Here is a 15,283-nt window from a genome sequence, read left to right as displayed (position 1 = left end):
GGATGAACATAGGAGGGTCCAGGACCCATCTCTATAAGTTGCAGCATTCTGGTTCCGCTAGGGAGCACATACAGGTCAACACATCCACCCAATGAGATACCTCTCCAAACAATCACATTGCCTTCACAATAAGTGTCCCATTCACAGATATAACAGGGATGACAACATGTTTCTGGTTCTCTCCAGATCAGAGTATGCCTAGTATTGTTTTGTAAAGGAAATCAAGACTCATCTGTAAACAATACTGATCCTCATTGGTCTTGGGCACAATTGATGTGGAACTTGGTCCAGTTGAAATGTTCTTTCCTGTGGTCTGGGGATAGGGACACACAAACTACTAGTCACCTAGCATACAGCCCACTTTTGTAAAGCCTTCTGCAACACAGTGGAAGCAGACGCCAATGTTCTTGTAGCCTATTCAACTTCAGATTGTAACCATTTTGGAGTGGCACTTCTTTTTTGGCAAGCAGATAATCAGAGATATCAGTTACCCACTGAGGTCATAGCCCATGATCTTCCTTTCACTGTATCTCTGGGATGTTGTTCATGACTGTTGAAATTGATTCTACAGTCTGTGAACCATAGAGCAACACACATGCAACCATTTACCGCCTCTGCCTGACTTTGGTCAATCTCTAGTCTAATGATGGCTCACCACCTAAATTCATAAGTTAAATGATGTCCTGCAGCCATATCTAAAAATTCTGCTATCCCAAAACATACTGTTCTCACTCCAGACAAGAAACGAAAAAAACACTCCAAAATGCTTACTTTTATGCCATGGTTCATTTGCATGCCTATTGCCAGTGCCACTCATTTGTGAACAATATAACAAGACTAGCATCACTTTTACATAATATACTTTTCATGTTTTTTTTTCTTCCTTTTCCTCTGAGTTATGCTTTTTTTTCTGTTTTCGTTTTTTCTTTATGTATGGTCAAGATATTGCCCCCCCCCCCTCAGTTTTTGTATAAGAATTAGGGTGAACAGTGAAAAGTCAGCTATTGAAGTAAATGCAATCTAAGCTGAAATGAAGATAAGTATCATCAATATAAAAAATATCAACAGAAAAGTAGAACTAACAGGATAATTGCACTCCTCGTGCAATTGATCACTACAAATTGTCTTGTATCTTTTTTTCATAACACTTTCTTTTCACCACACTGCTTGCCTAATTTTACTATTGATCTACTTTATTACTATTCTATTATTCATGCAACTCCTGAAATACAGTTGTATATTGCTTATGTGAGATGTATCCTAATCATTGCCTGCACTTTGTCAACCTATTTTCCCCACATTTCATAAACTGGTATTTATTATTATTGAATGGGTACCTCCCTGGAGTCCAAAGGCTTGAAGCAGAAAAACTGAAACTATCCATGCAGTATCTGCTGTACTTCTCCTTAAACGGTGATAAACAAAAGCATACTCAGACAACTATTCTATTCATTTATCACTATCTAAGAAGGTAAACGAATCCAGAAGAATATTTCTGAAATATTTCCTCTGCATCAATTCTGTAATACATTTTTAGTAACAAAATGTTTTTATCATATCCTATCAGCAAACGTTTGCAACCCACAAACCCTCAACATGTTGTCATAAAAAGCACTGCACACAATCTTGGTGACTCGCTCCTTGATCCTCTCCACCAATTTCTTATTTCCATGAAACCCACACCTGAGTACAGTAATACAGATGTGGAGGAATTGAGACCTTATAAACAGTAATGACAATCTCCTTATCTCTGTTTATTAATGTGTCCCTCGATATCCAAATAATCCTATAGACTTTGGCTACGTTAGCAGTATATCCTCTTGATGTATAGAGTTCAGGGGACATATTACTAAGATGGCCACATATTGTATGTTAATACAATACAGTACAGTTTCATTAATGTGGTACACAGCTTGTAATCTTTTCATCCCAGAATGCATAACTTTACACTTTTTTACATTAAAATGGCACCCGTTATCTTTTAAACAACAAATTACGCAATTAACCACAGTAATTAACTTTAAAGAAATAAAAGTACAGATATTTCGTACTGAAAATAACAGTACATTATCAGTGCGTAGAACAAGCAAATAGAAGAAATCAGAATACAAGGTACATACAACAATCGGTGTTTACTAATTAAAAACTGTTGCCACATGTTAGAAATTAATATATTAATAAATGATATTATTAAAACTATTTTTGATGGTTACATAAGTTTAGGAGATCTCATAAAATGAGAATCTCCTAAACTTTTGGGGAGATAGAGAGAGAAAGAAAGACAATCATTCCAATTCAGATTTGGCCGATATAAAAGAGCTTTGCAACTTTCTTTGAAAATGCATTCTTATTTAAGACTGCTTCTACAGAGAAGATGAGCTTCATCCCACTAGATACTGTGTTTGGTGTCAATACTATGTTGTACCAGACCAGACTTTTGAGGTTTTATGTATTCAATATAATACTGATGTTCATTAATTCTTTTTTCCATAGAATGGCCTGTCTGCCCAACGTATGTCAGATTAATTCACAAGATATCTGATAAATGCCAGCGAATGATGGAGGTGACAGTTTGTCTTTGATGGCAACAGACGAGAAATTTTGTTAATAGGAAAATATGTGGGAATAAGGTGATACTTCTTCAAAATTCTATGAACAGGTTAAGAGATACCAGAAATATAAGGAATTGGAACCCTGCAGTCTGTTGATTGTAGTCATTAAATTCCATTAAAGGTTTGATAGTGAGAAATTCTTGTTGTAAGCTTGAGGGAAACACACAGTATGTGCTCTATTAATTAAAGACTTGATAACACCAATTTTTTGAGGGGTGTCATGAGCAGACTTTGATGAATGTATCTACCAGTAAAAGTAGGTTTTAAATAAACACTGGTTGATAAATTACCAGAGGCTGTGTGCATAAGGATGTCCAAGAATGGTAACCTACCAGCTTTTTCTTTTTCCATGGTGAATTGAATATGTAGATGAAGGCTACTGATGAGCTATAGGAAAGTTATAAGTTCATTTTCAGAATGAGACCAAACAGCAAAAACATCATCAACATAGCGAAACCAATGAGAGGGTTGGGGATGAATGAATGAGAACAAGGTATCTTCCAGATGGTTCAGAAAATAATTTGCCAAAGGTGGAGACAGAGGGCTACGCATGGTAGTGCCTTCAACTTGTCTATAGATCTTGTTTTTCCAGCTGAAATATCCTGATTCTATAAATTCAAAGAAAGTTAAAAAGTTTGGGAAATTCTCGTTTTATTTAACTATCAAAAATAGTTTGATGTATTAATTTCTAGCACGCAGCAACAGTTTTTAATTGGTAAACCACTGACTGCTGTATGTACCTTGAATTCCCATTTTTTTATTTGCTTGTTTCTATGCACTGATGATGTGCTGTTATTTTCAGTATGAAATATCTGTACTTTCATTTCATTAATAGTTGGATAAAGGGAATGGCTACATAATGATTCTGTTGGATTTTGCAAAGACATTTAATAAAATAACACATGGAACTCTGTTACACAAATTTGAACAAATGGAGATGGATATGACACTGGTTATATGAATATGAGGGTGACTGATGGAAAGATATCACAAAGTGGCATATGGAGGAGCAGAATTCAGAAGAATGCAAGTGACTAGTGGTTTGCTGCAAGGTCTTGTGCTAGGACCATTACTATTTATTTTGTGCATAAATTATATAGGAAGTAATCTGAAGGGAAACATTCAGTTGTCTACTGATGATGCAAAATTGGGCACAGTAATAGTTAATCAATGCAATGTGGAGAGCTTGTAGGATGATTTAAATCATCCTACAATCAGTATGGGCAAAAGATAATGGGTTTCAGTTTAATGCGGAGAAATGGAAAGTTATGCATTTTTGGGATAAACAGATTACATGCTTTGTACCACACTGATGGATCTATACTCCAGGAAATAGATGAAACTGAATGGGTTTTGGGTGATGGTAACTGATAGCGAGTTGAAGTTGAGAGGGCATGTTACTTAGGTTGCCCTTGTAGCTCACAGGATTACTTAGCTATTGAAGAACACAGTAACAAGTAGAGACAAGAAACTTGTTATTCCTCCGTATATCTACATCTGGATTAATGTGCTCAGATCTGGTCAAATGGGTTTCTTGGGGATGAGGAAGCAGTAGGGAGGATCCACAGGCAATTGACTAAGATGGTGACTGGCCTGTGAAATGCTTCCTGTGAGGATAGACTGAGAGTTTGTGAGTTACAGAAGTTGGTTGACATTCAAAAAAGAGGGGATATGTTATAAACATAAAGAGAAAGTGTTTATGGGGGTATATAAGACACTTTATAAGTATATAAGTCTCCTCTTGTTCTGCCCCTTGTTCTGCCAAGGGGCAGAACAAGAGGTCATTCCTGGAAGTTGAGTAAAGAGTGTAGTTAGCAGGGATGCGAGGACTAGATTCTTTGTTTGGAGAGTGGTGAATGGATGGAATGGGTTGCTGGAGTCAGTTGTGAGTTCTTTGTCTGTTAATGGATTCAAGGAGAGGTATAATAGATAATGTGTGGATAGTTTGGATTTCCTTTCATGAGTCTTCAGACGCCATGGAGGTGCCTGTACAATAATAATAATTACCAGGAGAAAGGTGATGACCAGACCCAGGAGAAGTGCAAAAAGGTGGCTGGGAAAGTGACAACTGTAGGATGAAATAAGACTATTAAAAACAGATACAGGCAAAACAAAATTCCAGAGAATTTTATCACTACATGGCGAATAAAAGGAAAAGTTACCGTGGAAGAATAGTCTTAGGGAACATAGAAGACAGGAAAGTTTTGGATGCTTTAGATATAGCTGAGTTATTAAGCAATCACTAAGGACAATCTTATCTTAGACAAACAAGCTATCTGAATACTGAGATGGAATCAAATGTAAGGGTAAAGGCAGATAAGTTGGATGTATTAAAACTATTTCAAGAACTTCATTCCAAGAAGGCAGTGGGATTGGATGGAATATCAGTAAGGTTGCAGAAGGAATGTGCTGGGAAAAAATAATAATGATAAAAAAAATGCCTTTGAATTGGTTATTCAACTTGAGACAATAGGAGCAGAGTTTCTAATTAGTAGAAGAAGGCAAGATAATTCTATTATTTAATGATTCAGCTAAGCTGGAAGCAACCAGTTACATACTAAATTGCTCTCTGTGCTCATTTAGGCATTTGAGAGCCTAATTAGGATTTGCATTCCAAAGCACGAGGGTGGTTTGAAAAGTTATCAGCCTTGACCATAGATGGCAATGCTATCAGCAAGATTTTTTTTTTCTAAGTTGGTACATCTGTCATAAGCATCCATGTGAAATTGCAAGTTATTCTATTAAGTAGTTTGTTTTATACAGCTGTCTGAAGCAAAAGTGTTGTCTGTATTTCTTGAAATGGATAAAATTGAGTATCATTCGGTTATGAAATTCTTTGTAAAAGAAGGTTTAATGGCAAAAGAAATTCATTGAAAGTTCATAAAAGTTTATGAGCACTTTCTCCTTCATTTTCGACAATTAAGAAATGGGCTGCCGAGTTTAAACGTGGCCATACCAGCCTCAAAGATTATCCACGTGAAGGATGTCCAAAAAATGTAACAACACAAGAAATCATTGATCAAGTGCATGATATGGTATTGGATGACTGGCGAGTCAAAGTGCGTGAAATTGGTGAGACTATAGGCATTTCTAAAGAAGATATAGGATATATTTTGCATGAAGAATTGCAAATGAAAAAGTTTTGCACAAGATGGTTGCTGCACTTGCTCACAGCAGATCAAAATCGCACACGTATGAAAATCTCCGAATAGTGCTTGGAGCGTTTTAACAAGAATAAAACTGATTTTGTGCATCAATTTATTACTATGGATGAGACTCGGATTCACCACTACACACCAGAATCCAAACAGCAGTCAAAACAGTGGACAGAAATTGGTTGTTTGGTGCCAAAGAAGACAAAGTCAGTTCCATCAGCAGGAAAGGTCATGGCATCAGTGTTTTGGGATGCTAAAGGCATTCTGTTTATTAATTATCTTGAAAAGGGTAAAACAATAACCAGGGAATATTATTCCAATCTTTTAAACAGTCTAGATGAAAATATTTGTGAGAAAAGACCTGGTTTGCAGAAGGAAAAAAAATCATCCTTCATCAAGACAATGCACCTGCCCACAAAGGTGTTTTGGCAATGGAAAAATTAAGGGATCTGCACTATGAATTGTTGGAACATCCACCTATTCCCCAGATTTGTCTCCCTCTGACTTCTATCTCTTCCCAAAACTAAAACTCTTCCTCGCTGGTTTTTCTTTGAATCACGAGGTGATTGCAGCTGTAGAGGGGTATTTTGCAGATCTTACTGAGAACCAACTGCAGGGATGGGATAATGGTGCTGGAGCATTGCTGGATTAAATGTATTAGTCTTAAGGGAGATTATGTAAAAATAATTTTAAAATTATAAATTCGTTTTTTCATTGTTAGGCCGAGAACTTTTCAGACCAACCTCATAGGTAGATAACAGCTTTATCCTCTACAGAAGACAGAATGGTTTTGCTTTTAATGGTAGGTCATGCTTTAGCAATTTGCTTATTTTTTATAATATGGTGACTGCACAGTTAAATAATACTTCAAGATTTTTCCAAGGCATTTGCAAAATATGTAAAATGCTCGATATTTTGCACATGGATAGAAATGGCTGAAAGTAGATAGCAGAGAGTTCTAAGGTATGGAAGTGGTGAGGTCTAAGAGAATGAAGATCAGTGGGATACTCATAGTTATTTAACTTGATCTTGAATGGCAATGTACAGTTATTTGCTGATGATGCAAATTTAGGAAGGATGATAAGGACACTTTAAAAACAAAATTCTTGCAGGGATGCATCCTTGAACATGATGGTAGTCAGGGAGTAAGTTTAGATATTACAGTGGCTGCATCACTCACCTATGAGATAACTGCATTAAGAATAAGGAAGTTATTCTTCAAATATACAAGACTTCAATAAGATCACATCTTGACTACTGTTCTCAGATATGGTGTTCAGATGAGATGAAGTGAAAAGATCTAGTGCACAGTAGACCAAAGAAATGTGGTCTTCTTCCAAGAATGAGTAATAGATTGAAAGAGAGGTGACAGGGTAGAAGCATATATAAGTTGGTACTTAAAGTACAGACATAAGTGAAAGATTTTACAGCCCATGGTTTCTTGGTGTCACCCAAGGAAACCAAGTAAAGGTATGGTTGGGAAGCATGCAAGGTAGGTACAGTAGGTTTTTGCAGTGAGTGTCTGGAATGGACTGTCAATGTTGTGAATACATTTTTGGTAATATTTTTAAAGAAAGATATAGTAGGTATTTAGGCATTGTGTCTCCTGGAGGAAACCCTTCTCAATGATCCTACCCTCTTTAGAGGGAGTCTGTATAATAATATAAGCTCATGGGTTGCTGGCCTAGTGCTTTCCACTCAACAGATTGCAGGTTTGAATTCTGACATGGGTATGGATGTTTGTGATTGGTTTGTAAGACCACTGTCCCAGACTAAAGTGGTTTGAAGAATTCCTTGTTTGATCTCTAGAGTAGGGTTTTCAGATTATGTAAAAAAAAAAAAAATAAATAATAAATAACATTAATAAAAACCAGAAACCAATGAAGAATTCCTTGTTTGATCTCTAGAGCAGGGTTTTCAGATTATGTAAAAATAAATAAAATAAAATAACATTAAAAAAATTAAATTAAAAAAAGAATAATAATAAAAATCAGAAACCAACCCATGGTGCTAATGTGCTTCAGTTCACAACATTTCAAAGGTGAGAGAGTCACATAAAAGAAAATAATAATAATTTTGAAGCATTTTTCTCCTTTGCACCTTGCAAATGATGAAATTGAAAAGAAAATTTCAGATGGCACAATTAAGGATTCCATATAATAAAATCCATCAGGCAGAATAACCTTATCATTATCTTATATAATGTTTATTTATGATTGATATGAAATATCAAGGATAAACATTATAGTCACTGGGATTTGAAGGAGATGAAGTAATCTTAGAGAGGGTACAGAGACTGATAACAAAAATGATATTAGGACAGTTCAATGTTGATTATGAGGGCATTCAGACTGCAGAATTTGGTTGATAGAAGACAAATGGGGTGGATATGATTCAAGACATTTAAGCTATTGTAGGGTTATTATCATGTTAACATTGAGGAGATTTTACATATGGTAGAATCAAGAGAAGGAGCAAGGACAAGGGGCCATCCCTGGAAGTTGCAAAAGGGAGCCATAGGGAAAAGTGTAGGAAGTAAGTTTTTTGCATGGAAATGGAAGGAGCATGGAATGCACTGCCTGAAAGGGTGGTGAATATGCAGATAGTAGATGAGTTTAAGGAGTGGTATGATAGATGCTTTGTGTTAACCTCCCACGATGAGTCTTGTAACTCCATGGAGGTTAGGAAAATAATAATAATCTTATTATACAAGATACACTGCTTTTCATTTTGTTTATCCTTGATGTGAAACATCAGATAAATAAAATGGGGATTGGAGAATGGCATTTTGCAAGCCCCAACTCTACAGATTACAGCAAAATAGGAACAGAAACATTCTATTATATATAAAAAAAAAATGTCAAGTGGAATGAGAGGGAGAAGGCATCTGTAGGAAATTAATCATTCATTAAAGAGAAATGTATTTAATTATGTATTTAACAATATTATTCATCATGTTAATTAAACCATGGCATGAAAACAGAAATACATTTTAAGATGTAACATGCAGACTAACTGAAAAACAGAATTTAGGATAAATTCCTTACTGTTTTAGCAACTCCAACTGTCCAGCAGCCTGCTTCTAATCCTTCTCTAATTCCATCAACAGTGTCATCTACCTATTCATAAGCAGATAAGTATATATTTGAAATATTGTTATTATATGACACCTCCAAAGAGTCTGAAGACTCATCGTGGGAGGACACACACTATGTATTAAGAATGAAAGCTCAAATTACAGATAGCAAATTTCTGTTACTTGGACTGCAAAATGTACTGAACTTATGTCAGAGAAGTTAATAATAAATCAGAATGTGATAATTTATGTTTCCAGCATGTGGAAATTTCTGTTAACTTTTCTTTTAAATGAATTAATCAACAATAATATTTATTTCAAAAATGATTAAAATATAAATAATTCTTATATTTAAATTAAGGGGATATTAAATCCCACATTATTTCCAAGCTGAATAAGAAACTCAAAGATAGAAATCAAAGAGTTTCATGCCAAATATATAGCAAACTATAGAAGTTTCGACAAATTGTAGCGTAAGCTAAAACACTAGGGCACTAGGTGGTTCAATACTAGGGCAACTCATAGCAAAGGTGGGTAAAGTTCTGATCACTATTCTTAGTATTTCCCATAATGTAAAACACATCTCCTAGGAGATGTATGATGTTATACATTATAGGAGGGTCACTACCCAGACTGGTTTTGACCTTTTGTATAGGTGAAGCGGGCTCTAAAAATAAGACGATCCCGAAAGATCGTCCAACTCAGCATTGTTCCACTCAGTGACAGGCTCACCCTATCACCGAGAAGAACTTCTCAGCATTGGCTCTACCCAGTGGCAGGCTCACCCCACCACCAAGCAGAGCCATAATCTCAGCGGTGGCCCCACTCAGAGACAGGCAAAAACCTACCTCCAAGTGGAGCCTCTCAAAGCCAGATCCTTCCCGCACCAGTTTCCACCCTCATTGGGGTCTCATCAGTGAGTAGGTAGACCTAGATAATACTGAGATTATAGTGAAGAGAACTTATATACTTTGCTATACGAGTTGTCAAAAAGGTGCACCAATAAATTACTGAAATAAAGAGCCAAAAGGCTTCACTTCGGTGATGTAAAATTATTTAAATTAAGGGGATATTAAATCCCACATTATTTCAAAGCCGAATAAGAACCTCAAAGATAGAAATCAAAGAGTTTCGTACTGAATATATAGCAAACTATAGAAGTTTCGGCAAATTGTAGCATAAGCTGTACAAGTAACAACCAAATTATTCAGTTTCATTTTAATGGTTTGATTTTCTATCTATTAGCACTGATGAAGCCACACATGGACTACTGCAGATCATGTCAGATCACATTAGAACAGGACTCAGCAAATTAACTCAGCATTTAGCATTATCTAGCACAGGGCCCCTGAAATGGCACATTAAACAAATTTTTATAGAAAGTTTTTCACATGGTAATCAAGTAAATTATAATAGTTAATAAAATATATTCTTGTTTTAATTCTAGCTTACACAAAGTTTGCATGTGAAATATATCCACAATCAGGTTACTTATATATAGAGGCTGTTGATTTCACATCAAATGCCTCAGAATCTTGCAGTGCAAAGCACACTTCCTTTTGGACATATATATAGCTATGCATTATGGGAAGGATCACTATCCAGACCAGATTCGAGCTTGATTAAGGTCTCATCAGTGGGAACTGCCAGGAAGATACTAAAGTTGAATCAATGCAGAAATCTCATATCTTACATATATATCGCTGAAGAATGTGACATGGGATTTGAGCTGTGTTGTTAAAAAGTGCTTTTTTAATTGGTGAATAGTGTGACTTCTGTCGAGATTTGTGCTACGTTGTTTTTCTGTAATACAAGTGTCTTTCAGTGGTTGTTTTTGGAGGTTACTGAGGGGGCAGGGTCAGCATCAGATGCATGTCAGTGGACGAGAAGAAGATAACATAAGTTTTCATTATTTAGATATTTAGTATACTTAAATATGTTTTATACTTATAGCTAACTTATACTAATATAGTTATACTCACATATACTTATTTAGCATTTAGTTGTAATAGTTCCTCAACACTATTTTGAATAATGGCAGCAGCAGCAGCAGCAGCTAAAATTGCAAATGGCATAACACCAAGTCCTCCCTCATTTAAGGACTGCATTTTGCATGATATAATAAGGGATTTTGTGGCATGCAGGACTTGTGGAACGTATGCGTCCCGGTGATTGTATATGTGGCAGGTGAGAGAAAGGGGAAATATGTATATGTGCAAAATGCAGGCAATAGGAAGAACTTGGTGAGTTAGAGATGACTATAACTGACCTTGTTGAGACTATAATGGACATCAATGAATCAGAGGCGGGAGATTCTCCATGTAGAGAGATGAGTGGTATGATAGAAGGCGAGAATAGCGAGAGAAATATGAATGATAAAATGAGAGTGGGGAGTATGGAAAGGTTGAATGATTGTGAAGTTTTCGGAGATGGTCTCAATTGGGAGGATGAATGGCAAACAAGAGTGGCTGACTCGCAGAGAGAGAGAGAGAGACAGATGAGCTGTAAGAACAGGTGGAAGATGAGATTAGGCAAATGGAGGGATGAATGCAAGGCTATTCAGAGTAGGAGTGAAAGAGTTATGGGAATGATAGAAGAGGAGAGGAGAAGAACAGTAGAAGGGAGGGAATGAGAGAGTTATCGGAATGGTAGAAGAGGAGAGAGAGAGAGAATAGGAACAGTAGAAGAGAGGGAATGAGAGCGTTATCGGAATAGTAGAAGAGGAGAGAATAGGAACAGTAGAAGAGAGGGAATGAGAGAGTTATCGGAATGATAGAAGAGAAGAGAGGGAATGAGAGAGAGTTATGGGAATGATAGGAGAGGAGAGAATAGGAACAGTAGAAGAGTTTTTTTTTAAAGCTTCTGACACTTCACATTGACAGACAAGGAAAAACAAATAGATGAGACGATATTTGAGGAAGTATATCATGAATTCATCAGACTAGATGAGATGCTTAATAATAACTGGCCAGGAAAGGTGAAACTTTACAATAGGTTCTGCTACAGCTGAGAAAACAAGAATACCTGTCTCTTCCCTCTCACTCATTTTATCTTGGAAAAAATTGTCAAAGTACTCCGGGATTACATTGGACCTGTTCCTCATATAAGTTCAAAAGATGTTGAAACCACAGTCACGAGCCTCACCAAACAAATTAACTCAGCTATAATGGCAGCCACCTCCTACAAATCAGTCCCCAAGCCTGGTCGTCTACCTGAAGACATTATGAACTTCATCAGGGGAAAAAATAGATCAAGGAAAAGATTTCACAATACCTGTGCACCACAAGACAGTTCTTAACAGACCTAAATGGGGCAGTGAGAGATACACTCAAAGCTTATAGGGATCAACTATAGGAAAAAAAGTTAGCTTCTATCTCACCTAACTGATCACTCTATCTGGGGACTACTGAGGAATATCAGAAACAAAGGCAGATCCCTTTCCCCTATACTTTCTGACCAGGGCCTTGTTCACACATAGAAAAGGCAGAAGCCATAGCAAAAAATTTAGAAGAGCAGTGCAAACCTTCATATGAAAACTTTAGACTACAATCACTTGTATAAAAATCTCAGACAGGTCAGACACTCATTAAAATCCCCCGATACCAGTGCTGACCATATTGCACCCATATCACCTGCTGAAATATATGATATCATAAAAAATTTAAAGAACAAAGAAGCTACTGGTCCAGATGACATCACAAATAAAGTGATCAAACTGCTGCCCTGAAAAGCTGTAGTGCACTTCACCATAATCATAAATTAAATCATAAGGTTTTGCTATTTTCCTACCACTTGGAAATTGGCTGATGTAATCCCTATACATAAGCCAGGCAAGGACCCATACCTGCCTCAAAATTATTGTCCAATCAGTCTATCTCCAACACGGGTAAGGTTGCAAAGAAAGTCATCCTCTCACAACTTCAAGCTTCAGTAAATGAACTAAACATCCTTCCTAAAGAACAATTTGGTTTTCGGCAATACCATAGTACTACCCAACAAATCCTCAGAATAGTTGAATATATTACTACCAGCTAAAACTGGCATCAATACACTGGAGCTGTTTTTTTGATTTATCCAAAGCATTTGACAAAACTTGGCACTTTGGATTGCTACATAAACTTATCTCAGCCAGCATCTCACTACATCTAGTTAGATCATATCTACAGAATAGAAGCATGCAAGTCAAGATAAATGGTACTACCTCATTCAGGGGTCATATCTTGGCTGGAGTATCACAGGGATCCATACTGGCTCCATATACATGTTAGACATTCTGCACAACCCATTGTCATCCATCATGGCCCTATATGCGGACGATACAGCATTATTAGCCAGATCTCTTCGGCCACAACTTTTTACTAAAAAATTTCAAGAAAACCTTCTAAAGTTAGAGAAATGGTTCTCCAAATGGAGACTACAAGTAAATCCTCAAAAGAGCTCAGCCATTCTCTTCATGAAAAGATCAATATCTCCTGAAAGAGACATCTTACTATTCAATACTAAAATCCCTTGGCAGACAGAAGCAAAATACTTTGGTTTCGTGCTTGACAAAAAATTAACTTTTAACCAGCACACCAAGACTATGTGTGCAAAGGCATCTAAAGCCATTGCACAGATTTACCCCCTAATCAACAGGAACATAAAGCTAAACATCAGAATCAAATTGCTTTTATACCAACTTCTGATTCGTCCCACAGTCACTTATGCTTCTATAGCCTGGAGCCATACCTCCAACACTAATATCCTCAAACTGCAACGTGTACAAAATAAGTGCTTACAAATGATTCTAAACGTTTCATGGTTCGTCAGAACCAAGCAACTTCATCGAGATACAAATATTCCATATAGTTTTCTCTTTCCTACAATCTTTAGCAACAAAGTTTTTCCTAAAATCATTCATACACCCCAACAGTCTAGTTCAGTAAGCTGTAGCCTACGATGCAATGGATATATTTAAACATAAATGACCAAAAGTCATTTTAATTTCCTGTAGCGATACATAATCTCCATGCCATTCAGGGCGAGCAAACTGCTCACAAAATTTTTCCCTCACTGTAGCCGTAATATAAAGATAGCAGGGAATATGAAAAGCATCTTGCTTCACCCCTAAAGCCATTAATGTCAAATGTCAAAAAGCAGGGTTCAGCATTTTTCGGCAGGATAGGAAGGGAAAGCGTGGTGGTGGTGGTGGAGTACTGCTATGATAAGTGACGACTTATGTCCTCTAAGAGTGGAGACTTTGGAAGGCAGAGACACTAATGATTTTGAAAGCATATGGTGTGATGTAGAGGTGGGCAAGACAGGATATTTAGTGGGGGTGTTGCTACAAACCAAGAAGCACAGAGGGTGGGGAGCAGGAGATGTTTACAGTTGAGCTTGCCAAGTGCAAACTCAACTGTAAACATCTCCTGGTCCAGCTCCTTTGATCTGGCTTTCCAACAAAAGTCATCTAGCTATGGGAAAGATGCCCAGGGAATGATAGGAAGATAAGATAGTGCCACTGAATAAGGGTGGTAGCAGACTGGAAGCATCTAATTATAGGCCAGTTTGTGTGTCATCAGTAGTTGTTAAGATCTTGGAGAAATTAGTGAGGGACCATATACAGCATTGGGCAGATGAGGGTAATGTTATCTGTGAGAGTCAACATGGATTTGTTAAGGGGCACTCTTGTTTTAGTAATATGCTAGCCTTTTATAATAAAGTTACAAGAGCAGTAGATGAGGGAAAGGCATATACTGCCATTTTCTTGGATTTAGTGAATGCATTTGACAGGGTGCCACATGATAAGCTGATGTTTAAGTTGCAGCACATGGGTTTGGATGTCAGGTTGGTCAACTGGATTCAGGATTGGCTGTCCGATAGGTATCAGTGAGTTGTGTATGGTGGGGAAGTTTCAAGGAGGCAGAAGGTTATAAGTGGGGGGTCCCCCACGGCTCAATACTGGGACCTATTTTGTTTAACCTTTATATTAGTGACATTGTCAGTGGATTGCAAGGGGATATTCAGTTGTTTGCAGATGATGTGAAGCTGGGAAGGGTTATTATTGATAGTGCAGATGTGGTAGCCCTGCAAGAGGATTTGAATAAGCTAGACAGATGGGCAAAATTTAAAGTCTTAGGACACATCGATGGGACACTTCATACTCTGTTGGAGGAGTTGTACTGGAGGAAGTAGGGGAGACAAGAGATCTGGAGTTGATGACTGATAGAAACCTGAAATTCAGGGGACACATTGCAAATGTGGTGAAGGTAACCCAGAGGATTTCTGCAATACTGAGAAGAATGCTGATCTGCAGAGATAAAAGAGTTATCATTCAATTGTATAAGACCCTGATCAGACTTAGACCATTGTTCTCAGATTTGGTCCCCAGGATTTGAAGGGGATAAATTAACTGTAGAAAGGGTATACAGAGGCAGATAACAAAGATGGTTTCAAGATTG

The 15,283-nt window shown here is 37.1% G+C and overlaps 1 protein-coding gene across 1 annotated transcript in view; it reads right to left on the bottom strand.

The window, feature by feature from the left end:
* The window catches only part of LOC150102758 (uncharacterized), a 174,695-nt gene that overhangs the window by 18,469 nt on the left and 140,943 nt on the right, over positions 1–15,283 (bottom strand). Inside the window, exon 6 of the mRNA XM_090399294.1 lies at positions 8,815–8,886. Coding sequence (XP_090255420.1) covers positions 8,815–8,886 — 72 coding nt within the window. The remainder of the gene's footprint in view (positions 1–8,814; positions 8,887–15,283) is intronic.

Source organism: Typopeltis vanoorti, chromosome 10 (genome assembly GCF_054136105.1).
Source record: "Typopeltis vanoorti isolate ZY-2024b chromosome 10, IOZ_Tvanoo_1.0, whole genome shotgun sequence".
NCBI lineage: Eukaryota > Metazoa > Arthropoda > Arachnida > Uropygi > Thelyphonidae > Typopeltis > Typopeltis vanoorti.
Note: the sequence above shows the minus strand (reverse complement) of the source record. Positions and strands in the feature narration are given on the sequence as shown.